Source organism: Balaenoptera acutorostrata, chromosome 4 (assembly GCF_949987535.1).
Source record: "Balaenoptera acutorostrata chromosome 4, mBalAcu1.1, whole genome shotgun sequence".
NCBI lineage: Eukaryota > Metazoa > Chordata > Mammalia > Artiodactyla > Balaenopteridae > Balaenoptera > Balaenoptera acutorostrata.
This window is the reverse complement of record NC_080067.1, coordinates 4502640-4528138: the sequence shown is the minus strand read 5'-3', so window position 1 is coordinate 4528138 and position 25499 is coordinate 4502640. Positions and strand designations below refer to the sequence as shown.

The 25499-nt window shown below is 41.2% G+C and overlaps 1 protein-coding gene across 2 annotated transcripts in view; it reads left to right on the top strand.

The window, feature by feature from the left end:
• The first annotated feature begins 15473 nt into the window (after positions 1-15473).
• LOC103016226 (ubiquitin-conjugating enzyme E2 E2) overlaps positions 15474-25499 on the top strand; it is a 362459-nt gene continuing 352433 nt past the window's right edge. The window contains exons 1-2 of one of the 2 annotated variants that reach the window (XM_057545014.1): positions 15474-15705; positions 20973-21156. In XM_057545014.1, coding sequence (XP_057400997.1) covers positions 20981-21156 — 176 coding nt within the window. In that variant the 5' untranslated portion in view covers positions 15474-15705; positions 20973-20980. The remainder of the gene's footprint in view (positions 15706-20972; positions 21157-25499) is intronic. The other variant, XM_057545015.1, reaches the window with a different exon arrangement.

Sequence of the window (25499 nt, the reverse complement as noted above, 5' to 3'; positions counted from 1 at the left end):
ATTTTCTAAGGGTCTAGATAAGAGATCTATATACTTTTTAAAAATATGATTTATTCAAAAATCATAGACCACTTAAAGTAAAGGCAATTTAGAAAGCATTTTGCAAACACTGTTTTATGAGGCCATCAGGTTAGAAATTACTGACGAACTAACTTTTTGTTTATGTTGCCCAATAGGAAAGCATAAATATATTGATATTTGGTCAGGTACTTACAGTTTAACAGTATTCAGGGATTTTAAAAGAAAGTTACAATCTAAATTAGAAAGTATGTAGCATTACCTGTAATCTGTAGATAACTTTTTTTTATGCTTAATTTGCTAACATTCTACTGTTGGAATATTTGCTTTGTTTCTGAATATCTTATAATTAAGTTTATAAATTACTATGAAACACAAAAAGCCTCTAATCACTAAAAAACTGCACTGGGCTCAGACACTTTGGCCCTGTTATAACTCAAATTTCTTATCTGCAGAAAGGAGATACATTGTGTCTTATCGCCTGTGTTTTATCTGATTTTGATTGGGAATTTGAGCTCTGTTTTTTATTCTGTTGAAGACATCCTGAAAACAGACAAAGGCTCTCAAGGTAAGGAACAGGAAATGGTTATTGATTTCCTTTATCCACCCAGTCTTTTTGCATCTTTTTGTATTGTACTATGATGGATTAGGGGGACAGTCCAGCAAATGGTTCACATTTGCTACCAATTGGATGGGCTTTGGGAAAAAGGATTTGAGGCATATGCTAGTAAAGAGAAGAAACCTTAAAACCAGGTCTGGGTCAGTGTGATAAGTAGCGAGGCATATGTCAGAATGCCCCCAACCTCCTAATATTTCTCTTAGCCCCCCACCAGCTCTCTCTTAAAGCACACGCACAAACACACACCCTACTGTAATAGATAACTGATGCTTTTCTGAATCTAAAGTTCCTTTTGGTCATTTCTGTCTTCCCTTTCTCAGGAGTGAATAGAGTCATCAAAATGATGCTTTCTCACAAACTTATGGTTACCAGGGGGAAGGGTTGGGGGGAGGGATAAAACTAGAGTTTGGGATTGACATATACACACGACTATATATAAAATTGATAACCAACAGGGACCTGCTGTATAGCACAGGGAACTCTGTTCAATATTCTGTAATAACCTAAACGGGAAAAGAATTTGAAAAAGAATAAATACATGTATATGTATAACTGAGTCACTTTGCTGTACACCTGAAACTAACACAACATTGTAAACCAGCTATAGCCAACACAAAATAAAAGTTAAAAAAAAACTTGCAGATCACTAAAAAAAAAAAAAAAAAAAAAAATGATGCTTTCTCATTCTCACTATAATCTGCCAGATCAGTAGTTTTCAAAGTGTAATTTGCGGAGAAAGTGTATCCAAACCATACAGGGTAAAATGCAGATCCTAAACTCATGGAAGCAGAGTCTTAGCGAGGGGGCCCAGGAATCTGTATTTCATCATAAGGGTCTTGTGCACATTTAAGTTTGAAAGCCGGTGCTATGATTTGTTATATAGGATATAAATGGTAAATTAAATAAACCGAGGTACAGCCCCTCCAAGAGCTATTTGACACTCGGAAAAAGAAAAATACAAAGATTATGTCAAGGTGGAACACCAGCTCACCTGGCCTCTGAAGCATCCCAGCCCCCTCTTCCCTACTGCTTTCGGTGCTTTGCCATTCTTCTTTCTCAGCAGTAAATTATTTACAACATAATTAAACAGTCATTGCCTGAATGTTTCTGGGCCTCTCACCCTATCCCACTCTGCCTTTCTAGTTTTTCCTGACCTTCTCTTTCTCACTCCTTTCAAGAGAGTAAGTTCAACAAATCGAAAAATGAAAGACAAAATAATTACTGTAGAAACGTAACACTAGAATGAATGGCTCTCCCCCAGATACCAACAGGGGCAACTGTACAGCAGGCAATCTGTTTTATTTACTTATTTTTTTGGCTGCGCAACTTGGGGGACTTGAGGGATCTTAGTTCCCCGACCAGGGATCAAACCCAGGCCCCCTGCAGTGGAAGCGTGGAGTCCTTTCCACTGGACTGCCAGCGAAGTCCGGGCAGTCTGAGTTAGCCCCAACTCCATCCCTGTCTCCCCGTGTCAACCTTGCTCCCCCCTCCAGCCACCTGGTAATCCGAATGATGTCCCCAAGAGAGCAGGTCTCCCAAACCCATCCTGCTGGAGCAATGCATCTCAGGAACCCTATCTCGAGGTTTTCCCTTCTTCCCATAAAACCTTTTCTGTTCTGCCTTCTGGGTGAGCAAAACAAACAACAAGTTAATCAAGAAAAATGTCTATTCTGGTATTTTTCATTGTGCATATCGTTTTGCTTTTTTTTAATATTTATTTTTCTTTTTTTAATTGATGTATTTTTTTGATTGAAGTAGAGTTGATTTACAGCGTTTCAGGAGTACAGCAAAGTGATTCAGTTTGGCATTATGGCTTTTACAAAAATGCTAATGTATAGTCCTGGCATTCAAAGGAATTTTTTTTAAATTAAAGTATAGTTGATTTACAATGTTGTGTTAGTTTCTGGTGTACTAAGCAAAGTGATTCAGTTCCATAAATATATATACATATATAATACATATATTCTTTTTCAGATTCTTTCCCATTATAGGTTATTACAAGATATTGAATACAGTTCCCTGTGTTATACAGTAGGTCCTTGTTGTTTATCTCTTTTATATATAGTAGTGTGTATCTGCTAATCCCAAATTCCTCATTTATCCCTCCCCTTTCCTTTTGCCTTTGGTAACCATAAGTTTGTTGTCTATATCTGCAAGTCTATTTCTGTTTAGTTTTTCTTTTTAAATCAACTTTTTTGAAGTATACTTTGATAGAATAAAATTCATCCATCTTGAGTGTGCAGTGAAAAGGGTTTTGACAATATACACCTGTGCAAATATCTCCACAATCAAGATACATAACATTACTCATCACCCCCAAAATTTTCTTCCTGCCCATTTGCAGTTAATCTTACCCACACATGACCTCCCAGCCCCAGGCAACCACTGATCTGCTTTTGGTCATTATAGATAAATTTTACCTGCCTTAGAGTTTCATAGAAATGGACTCATACCATGGATACTTTTTGTGCCTGACTTTTTTTCTCTCAACAGAATGCTTTTGATATTCATTCATGTTATTGCGTGTAAGGATATACCACAGTTTTTTAATCCATTCTCCTATGGGGGAGACAGTTGGGTTGTTTCCACTTTGGAACTATTAGGAACAAAGCTGTTATCATTATTGTGTATGATTCTTTCTTGGGCATATCGTTTCATTTTTCTTGGATAAAAACCTTGGAGTGGAGTTACTGTGTCATATGGTAAATTTGTATTTAACTTTACAAGGAGCTGCTGAACAGTTGTCCTATGTGATTGTATCACTGACTTTCCCATCAGCAATGGTTGAGAGTTCCAGTTGTTCCACCTCCTTGTAAACACTTGCTATTGTCAACCTTTTAAATTTTAGCCATTTGGATAGGTGTGTAGTGGTATCTCATGGTGATTTTATTTTGCATTTCTCTGATGACTAATGATAATGAGCATTTTTCATGTGCTTTTTATTCCCATTCATACAGTTTCTTTTTTGAACTACCTGCTAAAACCTTTTGCCCATTTTAAATAGGTTATTTGTCTTATTACACATACACACACACAGTACTTTTGATACTGAACTCAAGGGATCAATTCTGATGGTAAGCATCAGACTGCGTGGTAAAGGATGGAGTCTTTCTGTATATGGGAGATGGAATTTTACCCCATATAAGCTGGAAAGTACTGGAACTTAGTATTAACCTTGCCCTTGCTATGTTTTGGAATAACACAGAGATCAAGAGGACAGGCTTAAGAAAAGCAGCCTGGATTCACACATGGGCTCCACCACTTACTAAATGCATAACATTGGAAAAAGTGCCCAGTTAAACCGTGGCTCAGTTTTCTCTGCTGTAAAATGGGGCAATGCTCACCTCATAGTGTGCTGTGATATTTAAGTGAGGTCATTTAAAGCACTTTGAACTGTCCCAATACAGAGTGAGCCCTCAATAAATGTTGGCTGTTATCAGGATGAAGAATCTGAGTTTCATTCATTAAAGTGCTCACCCAACCACATTCTTTCCAGAATCTTTATCTATACAGCATCATAGCTGTCCTCCAGTCCTCAACTCTATTTCTACATCTGTTTTCTAGACAAACAGTCTCTGGACACTTATTTTCCTTTTGCCTGCAGGTGATTTGCAAAAGCATCCGTAGAGAAGGAAGTGGTGTGAAGGTAGCTTTTACCTAACTGGATTTAAATTTTATATCAATTTATACCCATTTGTTCCTTGGAAGTCTGATTTTTTTTAGAATATTTCAACAAAGACCTGACATAACTTAAAGTTCAAGAGAGGGAAGAGAAACTAGACTTATCCCAGCAGGAGGCTGGCAGTAACATTTGACAATTACATTCTTTTATTTCAGGGCAGAAAGTTAGTGGCCTTCAAGACAAACAGAGGAAGTGAAACTTTAACAGCTTTTGGCTTTGAACTTCAGGAAGCCCTAAACATTCCTGAAGGCACACATTAAATGAAAAAAAGAAAGAAAGAGAGAATTAAAATGTATTAGATTAAGAGAATAAAAGACAAAAACCACACTATCACCTCAACAGACACAGAAAAGTCATTTGAAAAACGAAAAACATCCAACATTCATTCATAATAAAAACTCTGAAACTAAGAATAGAAGAGAACTTCCTCAACATGATAAAGGGCATCTATAAAAAACCCACAGCTAACATCACACTTAATGCTAAAATACTGAATGTTTTCCTTCTCAGATCACAAACAAGGCAAGAATTTCTGCTTTGGGCAATTGTATTTAACCCTGCACTGAAGTTTCTCTAGCTCATGCAATTAAAAAAAAAATAATTCTTTTTAAATTAGGGGCATCCAGATTGGGAAAAAGAGAAGTAAAATTATCTTTATTCACAGATGGTATGATCCTATATGAGAATCCAAAGGAATACCCCCAAATTTTACCAGAACTCATAAAGGACTTCAACAAGATTACAAGAGCAATAAACAAAAGTTAATATCTCTATATGCTAGCAATGAACCATCAGAAACTGAAATTAAGAAAATAATTCCTTCACAATAAGACTAAAAAGAGTAAAATATTTAGGACCAAATTTAATAGAAGAAATGCAAGACTTGGACACTGAAAACTATAAAAAAAATCACTGAAGGAAATGAAAGAAGGACTAAATAAATGGAAAGACAGTTCACGTTCATGGATTGGAAGGCTAAATACTGTCTTGTCTAGATTGCTCTTCTCCTCATACTGATCTGTAAATTCAGCATAATCCCTGTCAAAATTCCACCAGAGAGGATGGAAAATTGAGTATCCCTATTAGCTTGGACAAGGGTACAGATGGAAGTCCACAGCCTGCTCTCTTCTCCTTCCATGAACTGGCTCTGTCTTACACCATGAGGGGCTTTGCACGCGCACACGTGTGTGTGTGTGTGCATGTCCCAGCCCATGGGTATAACTTCCAACTTCTTCTCCCCTCACCCCATCACAACTAACTTCCCTTTGGCCACACCTTCAACCTCGGGCTGTGCACACAAAAAACAACATCCACTTTTAGGAGCACAGACCCAGGGCAGAGGACCAAAGAGTTGCTGGGGAAAAGCTCTCTCCGAGCCATTTGGATGGGGAATCGCACAGCTCTGTCTCCTAGAGACACGGTCTAGAAGCAGAAACGTGGGCTCCAAATGGACACATACCTTTGGCCTCACTGACGCCTCTGAAGGGAGCCCGAGGTGTCCTGTAAGGCAGTGCTTCTCAAACTTTAATATGCACACAAATCACCTTGGATCTTGTTAAAATGTAGATTTAGTAGGTCTAAGGTAAGGCATGATGGTCTGCCTTTCTCATGAGCTTCCAGGTGATGGATGCTCTGCTGCTGGTCTGTGGACCACCCTTTGAGCAGCAAGGCTGTGTGTGCGGCAGTGGCCCAGATAGGAGCCCCACTGAGCTGACTCTAAGGGCAGAACTCATCGTGTAATAGTAGTGACAGCTAGAGGAGTGAGAGGTTGTCTAGACCCATCAAGCCTTCATCACCTGCAGCGGGGCATGCTGGTGATGGCTGACAGGGAGCCAACGGACAGTGCTTGCCGTACTGGTTCTTGAGATGTTGATCGTCTACCAGGCAAGGCAGATACAAATAAATAATTGCAGGACATTGTATAATGGGAAACAGTAGACGAATCTATGAGGCACATTGGTGACACAGTAGACGTGAGTAATGTCTGAGCAGAGCCGTGAGGGATGCACTGGGCTTCACAGAGAACAAAGAGGGAAAGGTGATTCAACACAAAGGGAATGATGTATCTGAGGTAGGTTGCATGTTCCAAAGAAGGCTGCAGCAATATCTCTAGTCTCATAAAACCTTCTAGAAATTTCCACTCCCCTATCAAGAGGTGATGTTTAGTTCCCTTCTCCTTGAACGTGGGTGGACTTATGATGGCTTCCCCAAATGCAATGTGTAGAAATGACACTCTGTGACTTACGAGGTTAGATTAGAAACGAGTGTGTAGTTTTTGTCAGGTTTTCTTGGGTTTCTTGTTTTTTGGAACCAAGCCACCATGCTGTGAGGGAGCCAAGAAGCCCATGGAAAGTCTCGGTAGGGAGGAACTGAGGTCCCCACCCAGGAGTCTTGTCGATCTCCGAGCCAACAGCCAACAGCAACTTGCCAGCTATGTGAATGAACCATCAGGAAAGCAGGTCTTCCAGCCTTTAGTCAAACTGCTCCAGGTGACACCACATGGAGCAGAGATAAGCCATCCCACCAAGCTCTGGCCAAATTTCAGATCCGCGAGCAAAAGAAATGATTGTTGTTGCTTACCAGCTTTTGGAGTGGTTTATTTCACAGCAATACATTTCAGGAGCATGTAAAGGTAAAGAAGTGTGTTTTAAAACATGACCCAAATAAGGGCATGTTTATATGTAACTCAGCTATTAGAAATAAAACCATAAAAATATAGGAGATGTTGGGAACGTTGAATTTGTGATGTGGAGGGGAAAAAGTTTCATCAACAAAGCTCTAGTAGTGTGAGTGTAATGCAGTTGTACTGTGTAGTCAACCACGCTTAGATTCATTATTCATGGCTCTGCCAGAACATGTTCTAGATGTAAATACAAACGTATTTATCCAACAAATTTTTCTTTCTGGAAAAAAAACAAATTGTTATTGAAAATAATAATGATCTGCAATTGTGTGTGCTCTGGAGATGAAGCCCAGGTTGACAATTTCAAAAGAAATCAATTTATAGTTTTTGCTACCAAAATGGAAACATGCTGTAATTTCAAAAACAAATAAAAAACCCCACCTGAAATCTTCTATGAGGGATACGTCCCCACATTCTTGGGACAGAAGTACACAACTCTGACCTGCCAACAGTCCCTTTATTTTTCCTCCTAAATACACATTTCTTTTTAAAAAAAAATAATTTATTTATTTAAAAATTTTTTTATTGGAGTATAGTTGATTTACAATGTTGTGTTAGTTTCTGCTGTACAGTGAAGTGAATCACTTATACATATACATCTATCCACTCTTTTTTAGATTGTTTTCCCATATAGGTTATTACAGAGTATTGAGTAGAGTTCTCTGTGCTCTACAGTAGGTCCATATTAGTTATCTATTTTATATATAGTAGTGTGTATATGTCAATCCCAATCTCTTAATTTACCCCTTCCCTAAATACACATTTCTAAGAGAACCAACCAAGAGTTTCTGAAAGAGGTAAAATTTATCACTATTCTTTAAGGCTAACAACCTTATTTTCTATAGGCCTGAGGAGTGGTGGGTGCATGCTGATTGGAGAGAGAAAGATTTAGAATGTACTGAACTGATATGCCAACATTGTTTCCTGGGCTGTGGGTCTCCCCCCAATTTTTTTTTTTTAAATTCTTTTGACCCTACTCTAGTGTTTAGTTGAAAAAGCGATATCCTCAAGCATCATAAGAATTTACATTACATGTAGGAGTTTGGAATCAGCGATTCCTGGGATGGAAATAGCAGATGACAAATATCTTCCTTCTCTTCTCAGCTAAGCTGACTACTCCTCCTGGGATACTGGGCTCAGTTCCTGACCACATGTTCTTATAGAAACATAGGCAATTTAGAGTGTGTTCAGAAGAGAGTGACTTAAATGGTCCAGGAACACAAACCTGTGTCACATGATGAACAAATGGAGAAAAGGTGGATGTTTCCTTGAGGAGAGGACAACTCATGGGGCATCTTAGCCAGTTTTAAATAATGAAAGAGCTTTCTTGCAGAAGAGCTCTTAGCATAACTCTGTAGTCCCAATGGCATAATGAAAAAGGGATTGGGAAGCAACTGAGGGGTGAAGAGAGTCAAAACTGTCCAAGGATGGGATTGGCTATCAGGGGAGGTAGGAGATCCCATCCTTGGAGACATTCAAGCAAATTAGTTTGAAAGAATTCTAAATAAGGGAGTGGTTGGATTAGACATCCTGCAAAATCCTTTCCACCACTGAAACCGAGCAGGACCCTGTGGGGCTCCTAGGCACAAAAGCCTCTCTGTCCCCCATTTCTTGTTTGTAGGGAACAGACTCTAGCCTCCATGACCTTCCCTGAATCCCAAAGGGCAAATTCAAACAGTTGCTAATCAGGGAAGGGAGGGGATGCAGAGACAAGGGAGGAAAAGTCAAGAGGGACAGAGAGGACAAAGATGGAAGCCCTAATGTCTTTTATGATCTTAGAGTATGTTTGCTTTACAATGTTGTGTTAGTTTCGGGTGTACAGCAAAGTGAATCAGTCACACATATACGTGTATCTATTCTTTTTCAGATTCTTTTCCCATATAGGTTATTACAGAGTACTGAGTAGAGGTCCCTGTGCTATACAGTAGGTCCTTGTTGATTATCTATTTTATATATAGTAGTGTGTGTATGTTAATCCCAAACTCCTAATTTATCCCTTCCCCTCACCTTTTTAAGTGAACTTAAAATTTTTCAGTATGATATTTATACTACGAAATAGTGGGACTTAAAGAAGTACTCATGTAATCTAGCAGTTTCAATGTGATTGGTCATTCTCCATAAGATTTCACTGCTGAAATTCTAGTCTATATATCAGGGAAAAAATATATTCAGTGGCTTGCTGATAGCATTTGCAAAGCAATTTTTATGACTCATTCAATGCTAATTATAAATTTTGAGAGTCCAGTTAAGAATAAATTGTATATGTACTTTACATATAAAGATATTTATGCACACACCTGTTAACCTTAACCCACACTTGTGGGTTAAGACGCAGCATGTTTTGAGCTTCCCTGGAAAAGCTATAGATGGTGGAGAGAGTGGATGTCTGCCCTTCACTTTGAAAAAAGCAGAGAGAACTCTATTTATCTCTTCCAACTGAACCTTCCTTACAAGTGCATAACTCCTTAGTGTCGGAACATGTCAGAGGGGGAAAAGAAGCCAACTTTTTGAATTCTTATACATTCTTCAGAGCGTCCTTCACTGGGCCCCTTTCTCTTACCTTTAAAAGGGAGAGAAATGAAAGGAATTAATGAGAAAGCTAATACTCTACTAGCTCTGTCTTTAAACCACCAAAGAACTTGGGCGTTTGTTCTGATTTGCTGAGGCCAGTCTAAGGAAAGTTGAGCACAGCATGGGATTGAACAAATCGACTATTAAGCAAATGCAAATGGAAGAATTGGGGGCAAGATATCAGCTATGATCAAAGGAACAGAGTTTATAACGTAGGTGGAGATGGTGAGCAATAGCATGAGTGAAGGAGCCCATGCACGTTAGCAAGTCCAAGGCAGATGGACAAATAGAAGTCTAGTGTCAAACGATATTCACGAATGTGGAGTTCTGATGACCAAGAGGCAAGGGGAGTACACATCTATGGAGATGCATGAAGAGATGTCACTCTTCAAGCAAGAACTTGCTTATCTGATGCGGGGAGTTCAGTTAGCTGACAGCTTACAGCTGCGCCTTCAGGACCCATCTTACCTTTTGAACCGAGGACATGCTCTTCCCGGGCGGTCTCTGCAAAGGACTAAGCATGATGGAGGCACTAGGACCTGCTAATGTCTGCCAAAGGTGGGACCGCTTTACGGATGATCCTTGCACTGGAGCTTTTTGTTAGGCTAGGTGAGACTTCCTCAGAGTCAGTCCAAGGCTCTTCCTACCCCAAACCTCCTTCCTTCCCCTCTCCTTTCACAGGTGTCAACCCTGCATTGTAGCCTGAAGGATTTCCCTGCCTACTTCTGCTCCCTTTTCCCTTTATTTTTTCATAGATAAATAAATAAATCTCTTGCACTTCTAACTTCATCCTGACGTCTGCTTCCTTGAAGACTCAACTGATACGGGGGATTGGATGGGTGGTGGTACCATTGTTCTAGGACACAACCTGAACAGAGCCAGGCTGGTAAGATAAATCATCAACTGGGGGCCTTGGCTTTTCTGATGATGGTAACTTTTTGTTTGACCCTGGTTTGAATATTAATCCCAGAGAGCCCAAAGACATAGTTTACCTATGGGGTCCTCATAGTAAGCCCTGGTTAATAGAAAAATAGAATAGACAGCAAGTGAAAGAGAGCAGAAGAATCTTTATTCTTCTCCATTCACAAAAACTGTGCCCTCCTGTGAATATACTGAAAACCATGGAATTATGCATTTTAAATTGGTGACTTGTATACTCAGTGAATTATATCTTGATAAAGCTGTTATTTAAAAATTGTGCACTTCCAAACATAGAAGTAGTACTAAGGTGACTGTACCGGGAAAAAAGCAATAAGATAAAGAGAGCAAAGAGCATCTTCTTCATTTTGGTCACATATAAGGAAATTTCATAATTTTTCTTAATGGAATCTGCAGAGAGGGCCAGAGAGTTCATAAAGCTCTGGAAAATATTCATTAATATACTTCTGAACTTCTAAGACATAGTAAAGAGCTCGTGTATTCTTTGAAATGATTGTTGAAATAAAAGACATAGCACACTAAGAAACCTACCTCCCAAAGTTCCATAATTTGAGGAAATCGCAGTTGAATAGCAGGTATAGTCCTTGATTTGACCAGCCCTTATGGGGTGCCTACTCTTTATCCTAACGGGTAGACACAGAGATAAATAAGCCTGGTCTCTGCCCTTCAGTTGCTCACAGCAAAGTAGGGGCTTTTAAACAGTGTAGGATATTGGGAGGCACGCTGCTATGACTGAGAGGGAGAAAGTTTGCAAGAAAAAGTAGCAGACTCAAGTGAGCCTCAACTACCTATTGATGTACAGCAAATTACCCTCAAAACTTAGTGCCTGAAACCGTTGATTATCTCAAGGTTAAAGAGTGGCTTAGCTGGGTGTTTCCGGCTCAGGGTCTTTCATGAGGTTTCACTGCAGGTGTCCAGCAGGATGGCATCATCTGAAGGCTCAGCTAAGGTGGTAGGATTCGAGGTCACTCATGTGGGTATCAGGGCGAGACCTCAGTTTGTAGCCAGATGGGTGTCTCCACAGGGCCACTCACAATATGGCAGCCAGCTTCTCCCAAAGTGAGTGACGAGAGAGAGAGAGAGACAGAGGGACAGAGAGGACCAAGATGGAAGCCCTAATATCTTTTATAATCTCAGTAGTGATGTACTATCCCATCTCAGTGTAATACCAACCAACCCTAGTAGGATGTGGGAAGTGACTACACCAGGGTGTGAATACCAGGAGGCAGGCATCATTGGGGCCGTCTTTGAGATTGACTACCGTTCTTGGGCAGGGGCTGGGGTGGGAGGAACAGCCAGACTTCTGTGTTTGCATCTTCATTTATGTGAATGATGCCATCTGATGTTTTGCAGTGTGCAACATACACAACTGTACATGGTGGCCCAAGTGAGAAAGTCAGGGGGATTTGTCCTCAACCCCTTCCCTTCTCTGTTAAGAATTAATTCATTTATTCATTTGTGCAACAAGCATTTGTTAAACACCTGGTGCATGCCTCTGTGTCGGTGCTATACTAGTTAGTGGGGTCTTCGGGTTTCAGCTCTAATGGGGCTTCAATTTTCTCACAGGGTTCTTAAATATCCAAGACATTCAGAGGGACCACAGGGTGCCTATAGCCCCTTTCAAACAAGGCTGTAAGCAAAAGATTCTCTTTTAACCCGTTCTCTCAGGGTCCATTATTAGTTTGGTAAACAGATTAATAATGATATTTTGATATTTCCTCCGAGGGGTACAATCCAAATGTTTAACAACCCCTGATCATTGGGTGCCTACCGAGAATAGAAGTTGCATAAACAAGGAGCAGCTCTACCAGGATGATGTGTTTTGCTGAAGTCCAGCCCAGTTGTCCCCAGAGAGGTCTTTTTCATCACCCCTCTAGTCAAACTAGAAAACTAATGGTGACTCTAGCTACTCACAAAGCTGGCAGTAACAAAAGTTATAAGAAGAGACCTACAAAAACATTCCCATTTGCCAATTCTAGGGGGTAAAATATAGGCTCTATATTAAAGCCTAGAAATAAGAAGTGTAGGAGAGGAGGGAGTGAGTTCACGATGATGCATTGATGGACCAGAGCAGGAAATCGAAGGAAGGTGAGCTATTTGTTTTGGAGACCAAGTTTAAGTCTCAGGGGAGAGGAACTGAGAAAATCAAGTAAAATCTATTTTTGTAACACTGGACTCATGCTGAACTGTCCTGACGTTCACAGACTCTAGAGCCAAACTGCTGATTCCAAATCCCAGATGTGCTGTGTGATTGTGGGCAAGTGATTTCATTCCCCCGCTCTGCAGTGTTCTCATCTGTCCAGTGGGAGTGACTGAATGAAACCAACCTTATGGGGTGTTTGCGAGCTAGTATATGTAAAGTGCTAGCATTTTGCCTGGTACAAATTAAGAACACGCTAAATGCTAATGTTATTATTGAAGAAATTAGAATAATGTCTATCATGCCAGCAACTGAAAGAGGGCAATTTCATTCACTCAACTAGTATATATTGAATATATATATATAGCAATGAACCCCAGCCAACGAAATCCTTTTTCCCAAAGTACTTATATGTAGAGCGGAGAGGGACAGAGGAGCAGAGGACAAGGGGAGGACTAAAATAAATAAGTAAAAAGTATGTTATTTCAGATTTCTTATGATGCTCATGAAGAAAAATAAAGCAGAGAAGGGAGATAGGAGGCGCTGGGGGAGGGAAGCATGTTACAGAGATAGGAAACTGTTGGTTGAGAAACGTTTGGTGCTTTCCATACTAGCAAGGAGACCAGTGCAGCTGGAGGGAGAAAAGAGGGGGAAGAAGTCATACAACTGAGGTCAGAGGGGTCCTGCCTGGGGTGGCAGTCAAATCCTGTAGTGGCATGTGGCCATTGTAAGGTCTCTGGCTGTGGCTCTAGGATAAGAAGCCACCTGAGGTTTTGAAAAGAGGAGAGACCTATTCTAACCTATGTTGTAAAGGATCACATACTCAACCTATGTTGTGTGTAGGATGGGGGCTGGGGTGTGTGGGGAAGTGGATAGGGGAATTAGAAAGATCAGGTAAGAGGCTGTTACTGAGAGATGATGGTGGCTTGGACCAGGGAATTAGCTGTGGGGAGGGAGATGGGAAGAAATGGATACTTTCAGGATATATTTTCAAAGGCAGAGTCAACAGAATTTCCTGAGGAATTGGATGTAGTGTGTAAAACAAAGAGTCAACGATAGAAAAGCTCTGACAGGAGATGTCATATCCCAACCACCTAGACAGTGCCTGGTACTCGATAAATATTCCTTGAATCAGTGAAAAGCGTAATTGTGATTTGTATTATGATGCCCTTCTTAAACTCAGTGAATAGTATATAGCAGTTAAAACATCTACAGATAAATGAAGTCCTGTAGCAACTACAGTTTCAGCATTTGAGCAGTGAAGCCTTTTCCAATCCTTTCATAAAGTTAGAAGTTGCCATTTCTGCATCCCTGGCCCCCAGCTGCCAATGACCAGGACTGAAAAAGGCAACCTGGATAACTTTCTGTAATAGAAGAGTACTTTATTACAAAATAGTCATTGTGAACAAACAGAAACCAACAGGATATACGCCAAAGAGTATACAAAAGAGTAGTTTATTTGGAGAAAAGCACAGAGACCTAGGAAATGGGGATTCTGTCATCTATCCTCACCAGACAGTTGCAAAACATACTGAAACACAATCAATACAATGAGAATATTAATACACATGGATTTCATGAGGTAAAATAAGTTATGTAGACATTTAAGGCAGTCTATGAAATACTTTAATTTGGCCATATTCTAAGTATTAAAAAAATACGATGCATTTTATGTCATCTTTGCCTACTAATATATTGCACCATGTGAGAGAGAGAGGTGGCTGTATAATTAACGATAAGCCCAGGATATGGTAATTTCTAATCCTCCAGTACATATTTTAGAGCTTAAGGGTAACAGGGCCTGTTGATGTCCTTGAGTGATACATAGAACACACCCACGTTTTGCTCAGTGGTGATTCATGGAGCCTAGAAGCAATTTTCAGGGATGTTATAAAGTAGTAGTTCTTGAAGAAGGCATTTGATAAAAGATGTTCAGTTCTAGACATATGTACAGATCTCGACTTTCTCTTGTCCTCTGGGGTCTCATGGCTGCTTGAGTTGCGGAGGTGGGGGAAATTTTGTGGAAGCCGAGTTTGCATAGCAGACGTAGGTTTTTCTTTTTTAATGGGTATCTGGGGTGAAGATGATAGGGGGACCTAACGTTTCCTCGGGTCGCCCACAGCACTGCTCCTGTTCTCATACCCTTCAAGTGCACCTTACGGCAGCATCTCAGTCGCTCTGGGAGAGCTGCTCCCCTACTTGCACTCTCTCCCCAGTATCCCAGGGATGAACGGTCGGGAGCTCTTGGCTCCCACATTCTGAGCCCCGAAGGCAGAAGGAGGCTGCAAGGTCGGGTTTAGAGGCTGGCTTAGCCTGGGCGAACTTTCCAGGCCATCGCGAAGTTTTCCATCCCGGGTGCACGTGGACACCACGCGCCCGAGTTGCGGTTAGTGTGTCAACAGGGTCAGTCCAGTAGACACTTCGAGAAAGCTTCGAGGCCAGTGTGCAGCCAGGGCCGCGGTGGCCGGGGGTAAAACGCCGCCCCTGCTTCGCCTTAGGGCAACTCCCCCCTCCCCCCCCCCCTCCCCCGGCCAGTGTTTGCCTTTAACGCGCGTGCCCGTCAAGGTCCCCGCGTCCCCTCCCTCCGGCCCGCCCGGCAGCCTCTGTTTCCCTCCCCGCTCCCGGTCCGGGCCGCTCCTTCTCCATGGGACGCCCCTCGCCCATCCCCGCCGCTGCCCGCTCGCGGGACCCGGCTGTCACTTCACTTTTCCGCGCCGCCTCCCAGCCCTCTCGCCCGGCCGCGGGGCCCCGCCGTGCGCGCGCCCGCCGCCGCCCCCTCGCGGCCGCGCGCCCGCGGAGGAGGGGCGGAGCGGGGAGGGGGCAGGGAGGCGCGCGGCGCGGCGGGCCGACGTGGGACTCGCGCTCTCGCGGTCTCTCCCGGGCGCGCCGGCACGCGCAGTCGCGGGCGCGCGCGCGGACGGCCGGGCGGCGGCGGCTCACGGAGGCGGTGGCTCCACTTTCCAGGACTCAGGGGCGGCCACAGCGACAGCCGCGGGCAGCAGCCTCGGGAGCCGGAGCTGGAACGGCCGGGGGCGGCGGCGGCGGCGCCGGGGGTGAGTCCGGGCGGGCGCGGGCGCGGCGGGGACAGGCGTGGCCGGGCGGTCCGGTGCGCGGTGCGCGGGTCCGGGTTCGGTGACCGGACGGTCCGCGGGGACAGCCCGTCCCCGGGGCCTCCTCCGCGCCCCTTTCCCCCGCGCCTCCGCAGACTCCTCTTCCCGGGCTGGGGCTCGAGCCCGCGACCTGCGCGGACGCCCCTCCCTCAGGTACCCGCTGGGCCCCCGCCCCGACCCCCCGCTCCCCCCGGCGCCGCTCGCGCCCCGGTTCCCTCCCCGCGCCCCGCGTGCCCCCGTCCCCGCGCCCCCTCCCGCGAGCCTCCTGCCCCGGTTTCTCGCCCTTTCCACCCCTCCCCCTCCTCCCTATCCACCCCTCCTCCCCATCCACCCCTCCTCCTGCCTCTTCCCTCCCTGCCCATCCTCTGCCCCCTTCCGTTCTCGGTTCCCCATCCCTCCCCAGCCGCATCCTGGAACTAAGTCTTTGCAAAAGTACAGGATAAATGTCACGGTGGAAAGTGCCCGGCTCGGTCTTCTGCTATTTTCACTAATTGCATAATTGCAGCACATGGTGTCTCTCCGGGCGAGTGCCGGGTCTGGCCCCCCCGGGGCCCGCCTGGAGACCCGGTGGGGTGTGTTTGTGTTTGCCCTGGTGTGGAGTGTGTGTTGTCCTGGTCTTTTGTGAAGCCCAGCGCTTGTCACAGTTTGGAGCCCAAGCCCATTTTTCTCCAGCCTCTTCTCTGCAGCTCCCACTGGCCTGGTTCGAAACCGGATTCTCCCCCCGCCCTCCCCCCTCCCTCTCTCTTCTCTCTTAGTGTTTTGATCCTTTTGCCCTTTACCATTTCTAATGAAGATAAAGCGTAGCTTCTTGTGGTTTTTTTTCCCACGACCAACCAGAAATGTCCAATCCATCTTCCCTTAAGGAAATTAAGGCCGCTTTAGAAAGACCTCATCCTGTGCTCGGTGGCTGTTAGACCTATTTGCATGTCTTCGAGATTCATCGTTTTGCCTTGTGTATTCTTGAGCGTTTACTCAAATGTTTCTATTTAAGAGTACAAAAGGAAATGCTAGGGTTTACCTTAAGAGTATCTCGCCTTTCAGAAAGATTTTAAGTTCTTCTTAGTTTTTTTGTTGCTGTTGTTTTTTTAAAATCCCTGATTCCTAAAAATGTATGTTTCTGAATAGGTGATAATTCAGTCTGGACCTTGGGAATCTAAATATTTGTGTTTACTTAGTTTGGATGCTCCTTGGCTGTTTAGAGTTTTGTATGTGGGCTGATGCCAATGACGGAGGGTTTTCATATAATGTCATATCCCATTATAGAAAGGTGCTCCCCTCCAGGACATAGCACCTTTTCCTCAAAACTTGGGTGTTCCACGATTATTTCGTGCATAAGTATCTTTGCAGGTAAGTGCAAAGCTGGCTATTGCTAGATATTCTGCATATAATATAAATTATTTTACATTTTAGAAAAGTTTGGAAACGTGAGTGGGAAGACAGCAAGAAATCAGATGACAGAATTACGCGTTTTCCTGTTGTAAAAGCTCAAAGGAACACTTGCTTTTGCAGTTTTATACCGTGAGGTACACTTATAAGGCTTATTTGGACAGTAATCCGGATTTATGGAGTGACTATGGTTGTTTTTATGTTATCAGTAATATTTATAACCAAATCACTTCATTTTTATGGAACATGTGAGTTTCATTTTGGATGTTGCTAATTTCCAAGACTGTAATTTACAATATAGAGTACATAGCTAATACAGGTTTAGGTAATTTGTGTGTTGAAGAAAGAACGATATCTAAACTCCTAATATAACCCGTATTTGAGGAAAGTTCTACTTTACTATTTTATGTTTAGAAGCCAAGTTTTACTTTGAGTACAAAGCAAAAATATAAATTTAAGTATCTTAATATCTTTGAAACTATCATGGAAGAGTAGCTCTATGTTTATAACGGTGGGATTCAAGTTTATTTTCACTCTAGATAATTGGATCAAATTAGCTATTTAGGAATTAATGTTAAAAGATGATTTTAAAGCGCTGATTTAGAAGATAACATTTAGAGAGTTTTAATTCAGGAAGTTTCATTCATTTGTACCTTAGAGAGACAAAACACCAATCTTGGAACTCATTAAAATGCTTATAGACAGTTTTTTCTTCATAAAGATTAGTTGTCACTTAATTTTTCCCCATACTTTTTCTGTAAGCAGGCATTCAAAAACCAACAGCCACAGAAGTTCCCCTTACTCTTGATATTTGAAAAAGATATGAAAACTTTGTTTCTACAGGTTTCTATAGTGGTTATTCGTGGCCTTGAGCGAATTTATCATCTGTAGGTTAAGATTTGGACAAAATAAGGTATCTTAGGTCAAAAGTGGAAATAATCTTTTTTCCTTATTGTGAAACTGTAGAAATTATACATCTATTTGGGTATTTTAATAATCCTCTAGTGAGACTAATGTTAGTCTTCTGATATTCTGGAGCAGTTTATGTAATTTGGGTTTCAGATTACGGCTCAGATTATATCATTGAGTAGTCTTTTAAGTAATTATATATACTTGTGGCATTATTAGATATTATGTAGTTACACATAAATAAAGATATTAAGACGAACGTGTAGCTTTATAACTAATGTAATATACAACTGAAATTCTAGGCATAGTTTATTAAACTGAAGCTGGAGGTTCAGTAAAAAAGGATTTTATTTAGGTTTCCATATGTTTGTCATATAATGGATTGCTTCTGGTTTAAGATGTATAAAATGACTTCTCACTCATTTCACATATCTCAAAATATTGCCAGCAGCATTTTGCTGTATCTGAGGGCCTTTCTCTGAGAATTATTCTCTTTCTTACTCCCATGCACATCTGCTCTATCTAACATGCTCTTATATACATACTTATAAGGTTTTAAACTTCTGATATATTTTTTTTTTACTGAAAGAAGTAAGCTGAAAAAAAATCAGTGTTAAATCCAAGGGTGAGAATTTAAGTGAAATAGCAATGAAAGGAAAAAAAAAGTAAGAAATACGTTCGGACTGTTAGAGCTAGATGTGAAACATACTGATATAAAATTTCAAGATTCTATTAAGTGACTTTAGTGCTCATAAAAGATGTCACGGCAGTGGAGACTCATGCTCTCCATTTACAGGGTAGAGAGAAAAGCTGTCAGGGTTCCCTGTGTGTTTCAGGATTCTATTAAGTGACTTTAGTGCTCATAAAAGATGTCACGGCTGTGGACACTCATGCTCTCCATTTACAGGGTAGAGAGAAAAGCAGTCAGGGTTCCCTGTGTGTTTCAGAGGTGCATGGAGGAGGGGGCCCTTGAGGGTGAGAGGGTGGTGGTGCTGTGTTTGGGTGTTGTCTTATTGAAGACATTCAGGAGTTTCTGTTGCCTCTTCACCCCCTGTACTTCCTGATTCCTCCATTCTCTTGCAGTGCTTTTTGGTCTGTGTTACCCTACAAATTTCAACCACTTAAAGGTCTGTATTAGGAAATCACTTTGATTTAGAGCAAGCTACAAGTTAAATCTTTGGTGGTGATGAATTTTAATCATTGTCAGCTAGCTATACATTTGGACCGATTATAGTAATAAAAAACAGTGCTTTAGTTGAGGTGTCTCTCTTTTACGTATTCTTATTCTCGATCTATCAAATACAGTTTTATTTCAAGTCCTGATTTGATTGAGAGTAACATAGTATCTTTTTCAAAAGGAATTTGTCCCATTTATGTGATTCTTAAAGGTATATTTTGTGTTGTTAATGTCACTTCTTAAAGGTAGTTTTGTTTTTTAAAGAAGAGGTACCTCAGAAGGTAGCTGCACCACCTCAAGTGGTTATGAGGTGACAGTAACATCGTGGGAGTCTGGGTGTGGGTTTTGTCAGTTTGGTTTTGGATTTGTCAGTAAACTCTAAGCTAGCTGGGTCACAAGGGATGTATTCATGGTACTCAAACTCAGAAACTGATTATGATAGACTGACAGTTGCGCAGAGAGGACGGGCACTTTTTGTGTGTTATCTAGGTTATAACAGCTTACAATACCAGTGTACCAAGGTATTGAGGAAATGGAGTTGGTCATCAGAGTTGCTTGTGGAGCATGAACTCAGGGCCAAGGGAATTTGAAAGGCTTGAGGGATATTCCATCCAGACTGGGGGCGGGGGTGGGGAAAGAATCCTTCAGTGTCTCCGTACAGTCTTCATTTCCTGTGAAACGGGGTTGCTTGGTATATTGCTGGATCCGTGCTGGCACTGTGGTACAGTTCAGTTTTTATCTAGAGTCATGGAGGCCTCTGTGTTCTTCTGTTATCACAAAGGTTACTTCAAACAATTGACTGGTTTAGAGGATTTTAACCTTAGCCCGGCCTGGAGGATGTATTCATGTAATATTGATGCGAAAGTGTGCCCCATTCCTCTGTTCTTGTGGCTGTTTTTACTAACCTCTGTTACAGCACTTAGCAAGTTGGCCTACCCACTGGATCAGATTTCTCATGCTTGTGGGACCAAAGGGCCTAGCACAGTGCCTGGTGGGGAGTAGGCCCTCATTGTTTTTTGATAACAGATCTATTGCCATGTAATTCACATACTGTAAAATTCACTCTTCGAAAATGTGTAACTCAGTGGGTTTTAGAATATTTAGAGTTGTACAACATCACCATTATCTAATTTAAGAACACTTCATCACCCCAAAGGGAAACTTTGCACCTATTAGCAGCCCTTTCCCATTCTTCCCTCACTCCCAGCCCCTGGCAGTCGCTTACTGACTTTTCTGTCTCTGTGGATTTACCTATTCTGGACGTTTCATATAAATGGAATCATGCGGTTTGTGGTCCTTTGTGACTGGCTTCTTTCACTTAGCATAGTGTTTTCAAAGTTCATCCATGTTGTAGCATGTAGATACTATTCCTTTCATTCCATTCATTCCTTTATGTGGATGAGTAATAGTGCGTCGTTTGGATATAGCACATTTGGTTTATCTGTTCATCAGTTAGTGGACATTTGAGTTGTTTTCCTCTTTTGGGTTCTATGAATAATGTTGCTATGAGCATTTTGTGTGTATATTTTGTATCTTTTCATTTCTCTCCTCAGTACACTTTGAATGGATGAAAGAAAAGTTTTGGCAACTCCCAAAGCTGTTTTGTAAAGTGACCAAGTCATTCATTTTATAATGAGCTTTCCTTGGTTCCTCTAAGATTCACTTTCTCTCTCTTCTTGAGGTACCTTACTGCAGTCCTCCCACAACTGAATAAATGATTTTTAACTCTCTAATCCAGGATCTAAAATGTCCACTGAGGCACAAAGAGTTGATGACAGTCCAAGCACTAGTGGAGGAAGTTCTGATGGAGACCAACGTGAAAGTGTCCAGCAAGAGCCAGAAAGAGAACAAGTTCAGCCCAAGAAAAAGGAGGGAAAAATATCCAGCAAAACAGCTGCTAAATTGTCAACTAGTGCTAAAAGGTACCTCAATTATTGTAACCTCTTTGGTTTTAGTATCAATTTATCATCTTAAGTTCTATCTTTCTCTTGCATTTAATCATTTATCTGGGATGTGGACCATGAAGTTCATGGACTTTTCTTTCTTCTTCAAGATTACTTCTTTTCCATGGTTTTACCTGTATGCAATATGAACTTTTTGGTATTTAAAGTCAGTTAAACAGCGTGGCAAATTTATAAAGTACATATCCATAGCGTGTGTGTGTGTGCGTGTGTGTGTGTGTGTGTGTGTGTTTATGTATTGTTAGGTGAGTATGTATAGGAAAATGCATGTAAAAGTGTGATGATTTGATTTATGGTTCCTTGACCATTAATATTTTATTCTGTTCAGTAGCAGAGACTAAAGAGTGGGAGTCCATTGAAATAGTTATTGGATGGTACTGTATTTCCTACTACTCCCTGTTAGTAAAGTGAGAAATGCAGGAGTTTAGTAACAAATGCATCTTGGTTTCATCATATTAGGCAGTGGTTCAGTCTTGATACAGATTTTCTTTTTCTCCAGAGAATAGCTAGATCTGGAAGGAAGATATTTGAGTGATTCCCTATTGCCACATCAGTTGCTTTTGATGATTGGCATGTCATTGGACTCAGCAGACAAATCTGCTCTAATATTGTTACGTTACAGAATATCTCTTGGTAAATAATTTAAAGGTGAATTGAATTTAGTAGAATCTTTCCTGGTCCTGTGATGTACTATTCTTGTTTTAATACCTTTTTTATATCAAATAGGAAGTGTAAAGAAAAGCAGTCTGTAAACTTTAGGCATGGTGGAATGTCTGAATGTTGAATGGTAGCTTTATACTTTACTCGGTAGTATGAATTTAGGGGGAACCCATCCCAAAGATTATAAACCACGTGGGCTAGTGGCCCTTGTTTCTCTCTGGCCTAGTCAGTCCACAGGATTGGGAAGAACCTTCTCAGGCCCCTGGCAGGACGTGACTTCCTAGGGAGAGGTGTTAGAGCAATGGTGCGTGGTGAGCAGCCCATTCTAAGGGACTAGGGTACTCAGTTTCCCTTTTCCAGAAGTGTGTTGCTGATCCCTGACCTCTGTTGAAAGAGCTGTGTGACAGTCAGGTGGCTTTGAACTTTAAACCTTCGAGCCTCTATACTCGAACATGCCAGCGTGGGGAAAGGGTTCACTTTGTTTCTGCTGTCACACCACAAATCCAGGAGGCCTCAGCTGGTGGACCTGGTGGCAACACAAAATGCCCTGCTGCGGGGAAATGGGGGTGGAGTTAGAGTGGAGAAGGAAGGTGGGGATGGAGAACATAGGGCATTTAGATGAAGGAAAGGAGGTGGATGTGGGTGGGTAGGAGGTACTCAAGTACAGATTGTGGCCCATGTAAATGGAGAAACTCTAATCAGTCAGTGTCTGATTGGCTCATAATAGCAATTGGTATTACTGCACTGCTGAAAGTAAGAAGGGTCTTTTGAGTTGCTTCCTGGCTGAAAAAAATCCCTCCATTGACAGATATATTCTTGTGAATCTATGGTTTTCAAACTGTGATTGATGACCTTCCTCTAGACAGTCTCTGGGTGGTTTACGGGACAGTGTCTGAAGTGACTTAGTCATTTACTATTTGTTTTAAATATAAAAATGCTGCTTCACTGCTAATTTTTTAAGTAAAAAAAACCCCAAAAAACCCAATACAAAAAACTTAATTCTTCCCTTTTCCTTTTCCCCAATTTAGTTGATAGTGAAGTTAATTTTGTTCCCCCCACCATCTCTGCTTAAGTTCTAACAACTGAGGAAAACATTGGGACTCATGAGCGCAGGGACTTAACATCTTTTTAATTCACCACAGTGCCTAACATAGTAGGGTCACGATAGTTTTTTACTGGCTGCCTTAGATCTTGAGTTTGTTGTAGGAGTTGGATCTTCTGTAGAGATTAGAGTCCCAGTACTAATGTGTTCAGAAGATCCAAGTTAGAGGCAGTTTCAAAATAAAATTCTAACTTGTTATTATTGATAATGATTTTTATTCAGATGAAACGTCTTTTCCAAATAGTGTCATTTTGTGAGCCAGGGTTAATCATCTGGATCCGGGTTTGATTCCGGGTTCTGGCATTTAGTCTCTCTGTGATATTAGATGCATAATTTAACATTTCTAAGCCTCAGCTTTATCTTCTGTAAAATGGGGATAATAACGGTCCCATCCTCACAGCCAGTTAAAGTCTACAGTGATATTTCTCCAAGTCCATTTGATAAACTTTAGGAAAATGAGGTATATGTTAACCTCTGAGGACTTAATGCTGTTTGTTAAACTAGAAAAACTCAGATTTTTATAGTAACTCAAGAAAAGTACTTTGCACATAGATGTTCAATTGCATAAAATGTGCTGTAATTGTAGAATTAATAATTAGGTGTAGAAACATGTTTTCTTGAAAAAAAATTTCAGTTTTCAGGTATTACAGAAAAGTAATGTTGGATACAGAAAATATTAAATGGGAAATTTATTTATTTACTTATTTGGCCGTGCTCCACGGCTTTTGGGATCTTAGTTCCCCGACCAGCGATAGAACCTGGGCCCCAGCAGTGAAAGTGCAGAATCCTAACCACTGGACTGCCAGGGAATTCCTGGGAATTTTATTTAAACTATGGTAAAAATTAATTTCTGTCTTCTTCAGAGTTAAGAGGGAGATTTAGTTACTTCTTTGATGCATTTTTGCTCTTCTTTGGCTTGAATTTGTTTCTTAAAAAATTGGCATGCTCTTATCACGGTCTGTTCTCTCGATAACGTCTATATCACCCTTGGTATATTTGCTATACCTCTAATTATATTTGTTTTGTATATATATATTTGTCTTATTTGTAGTTGGACTATGTCTGAAGTAACAAATTTTGATGATTTCATTAAATGGACTAGTCAATTCAATAAGACATCCATTTTGAGCTCTTCATTGAATTGACTGTACTGTCTGTCAGTGTGAATTTTTTAAAATATTTTTTAAATTTATTTATCTATTTACTTATTTGGTTGCACCGGGTCTTAGTTTCGGCAGGCGGGCTCCTTGGTTGCGGCTCATGGGCTCCTTAGTTGTGGCATGCTAACTCTTAGTTGCGGTATGCATGTGGGATCTAGTTCCCTGACCGGGGATGGAACCCGGGCCCCCTGCCTTGGGAGCTCCGAGTCTTGACCACTGCGCCACCAGGGAAGTCCCTGTAAATGTGAATTTTAAATCACATTTATCGCATACTACCTTTGTTCAGAGTGGACATTGTGATTTTACTGGATACAATATAATACTGTCCTAGGGATGATACTTGGCTTTAGACTCTAAATTTTTGTTAGGTTGAAAGGTTGATTTCAGTGTACATGTATTCCAGTGTGAACTTTTATTATATGGGCTCATCTAAGTTTGTTTTCCACATAAGAATGAAGTAATACTCTTTATAGATAATCTTTCATAACTATTGTATTTTCTTGATTCTGAATGTGCATTTAAAAACTCTTTAATGTTGCTGAAATCAGGACATCTTACAGTTGATGCGCACAATCATTAATTTAGGGTGTCTAAAAAATCAGTGATCTTTTGGAGTCACAGGTACGTGGTATATATCAGTTACCATTCAGAATTAAACTCTAGGTTTATTACTTGCAATGGCTCTGTGTTTTCTGGGTTAATTCAGAGATTTAAGGTTTAAATCTCAAAACTTTGAGATTTAAGAAATTTTAGTAATTAGTTGCATGATGTTTTCTTCTTGAGAATGAGTTCATTGTGGAAGGCTTTCAGGAATGCAGACGGTAGGGGAATATAGAAAGTCATCTAAGTGGATGAAGGTTTTTTAAAATAATAACTATTAAGCAAACACCTTGTGAATCCCCATGTCATATATTCATGTCCTGCTTGGCCCTGAGTAAGTTACTGAATTTTCTTTAGCCTAAAATATGTTTGTGTTTTAAACATGTCAATACCTATACACCGCTTCATTTTTCTGAACCATAAGTCCAATATGTTGGTGTTAAAATCAATGTTTCATATTGCCTCCATTTTTGTGTCGTTTTGGTGCCGTTTTCTTCAGTCAAGGCTGAATGAATCATGATTGTGGCCCCCGTCCTCCACTCCCCTTTCTTTTTAGCAGATGACAGTCACGTGCAATACTCTTACCATTCCTGGAACATTTAAGGTATTGGGTGAAGTCTTACAAACTGAAATTTAGTCTGTATTTTGCTTCTGACTTGTCTCCGTAACCATGTGCAGTCACTGACTTCTGTATCATAACGACTAAGGAAGTGGCACTGCTGGACAGAAATTCGAGAGTTAGGCGATTGTCTAGTTGATTTATGTCTCAAGAAAGAATTTTG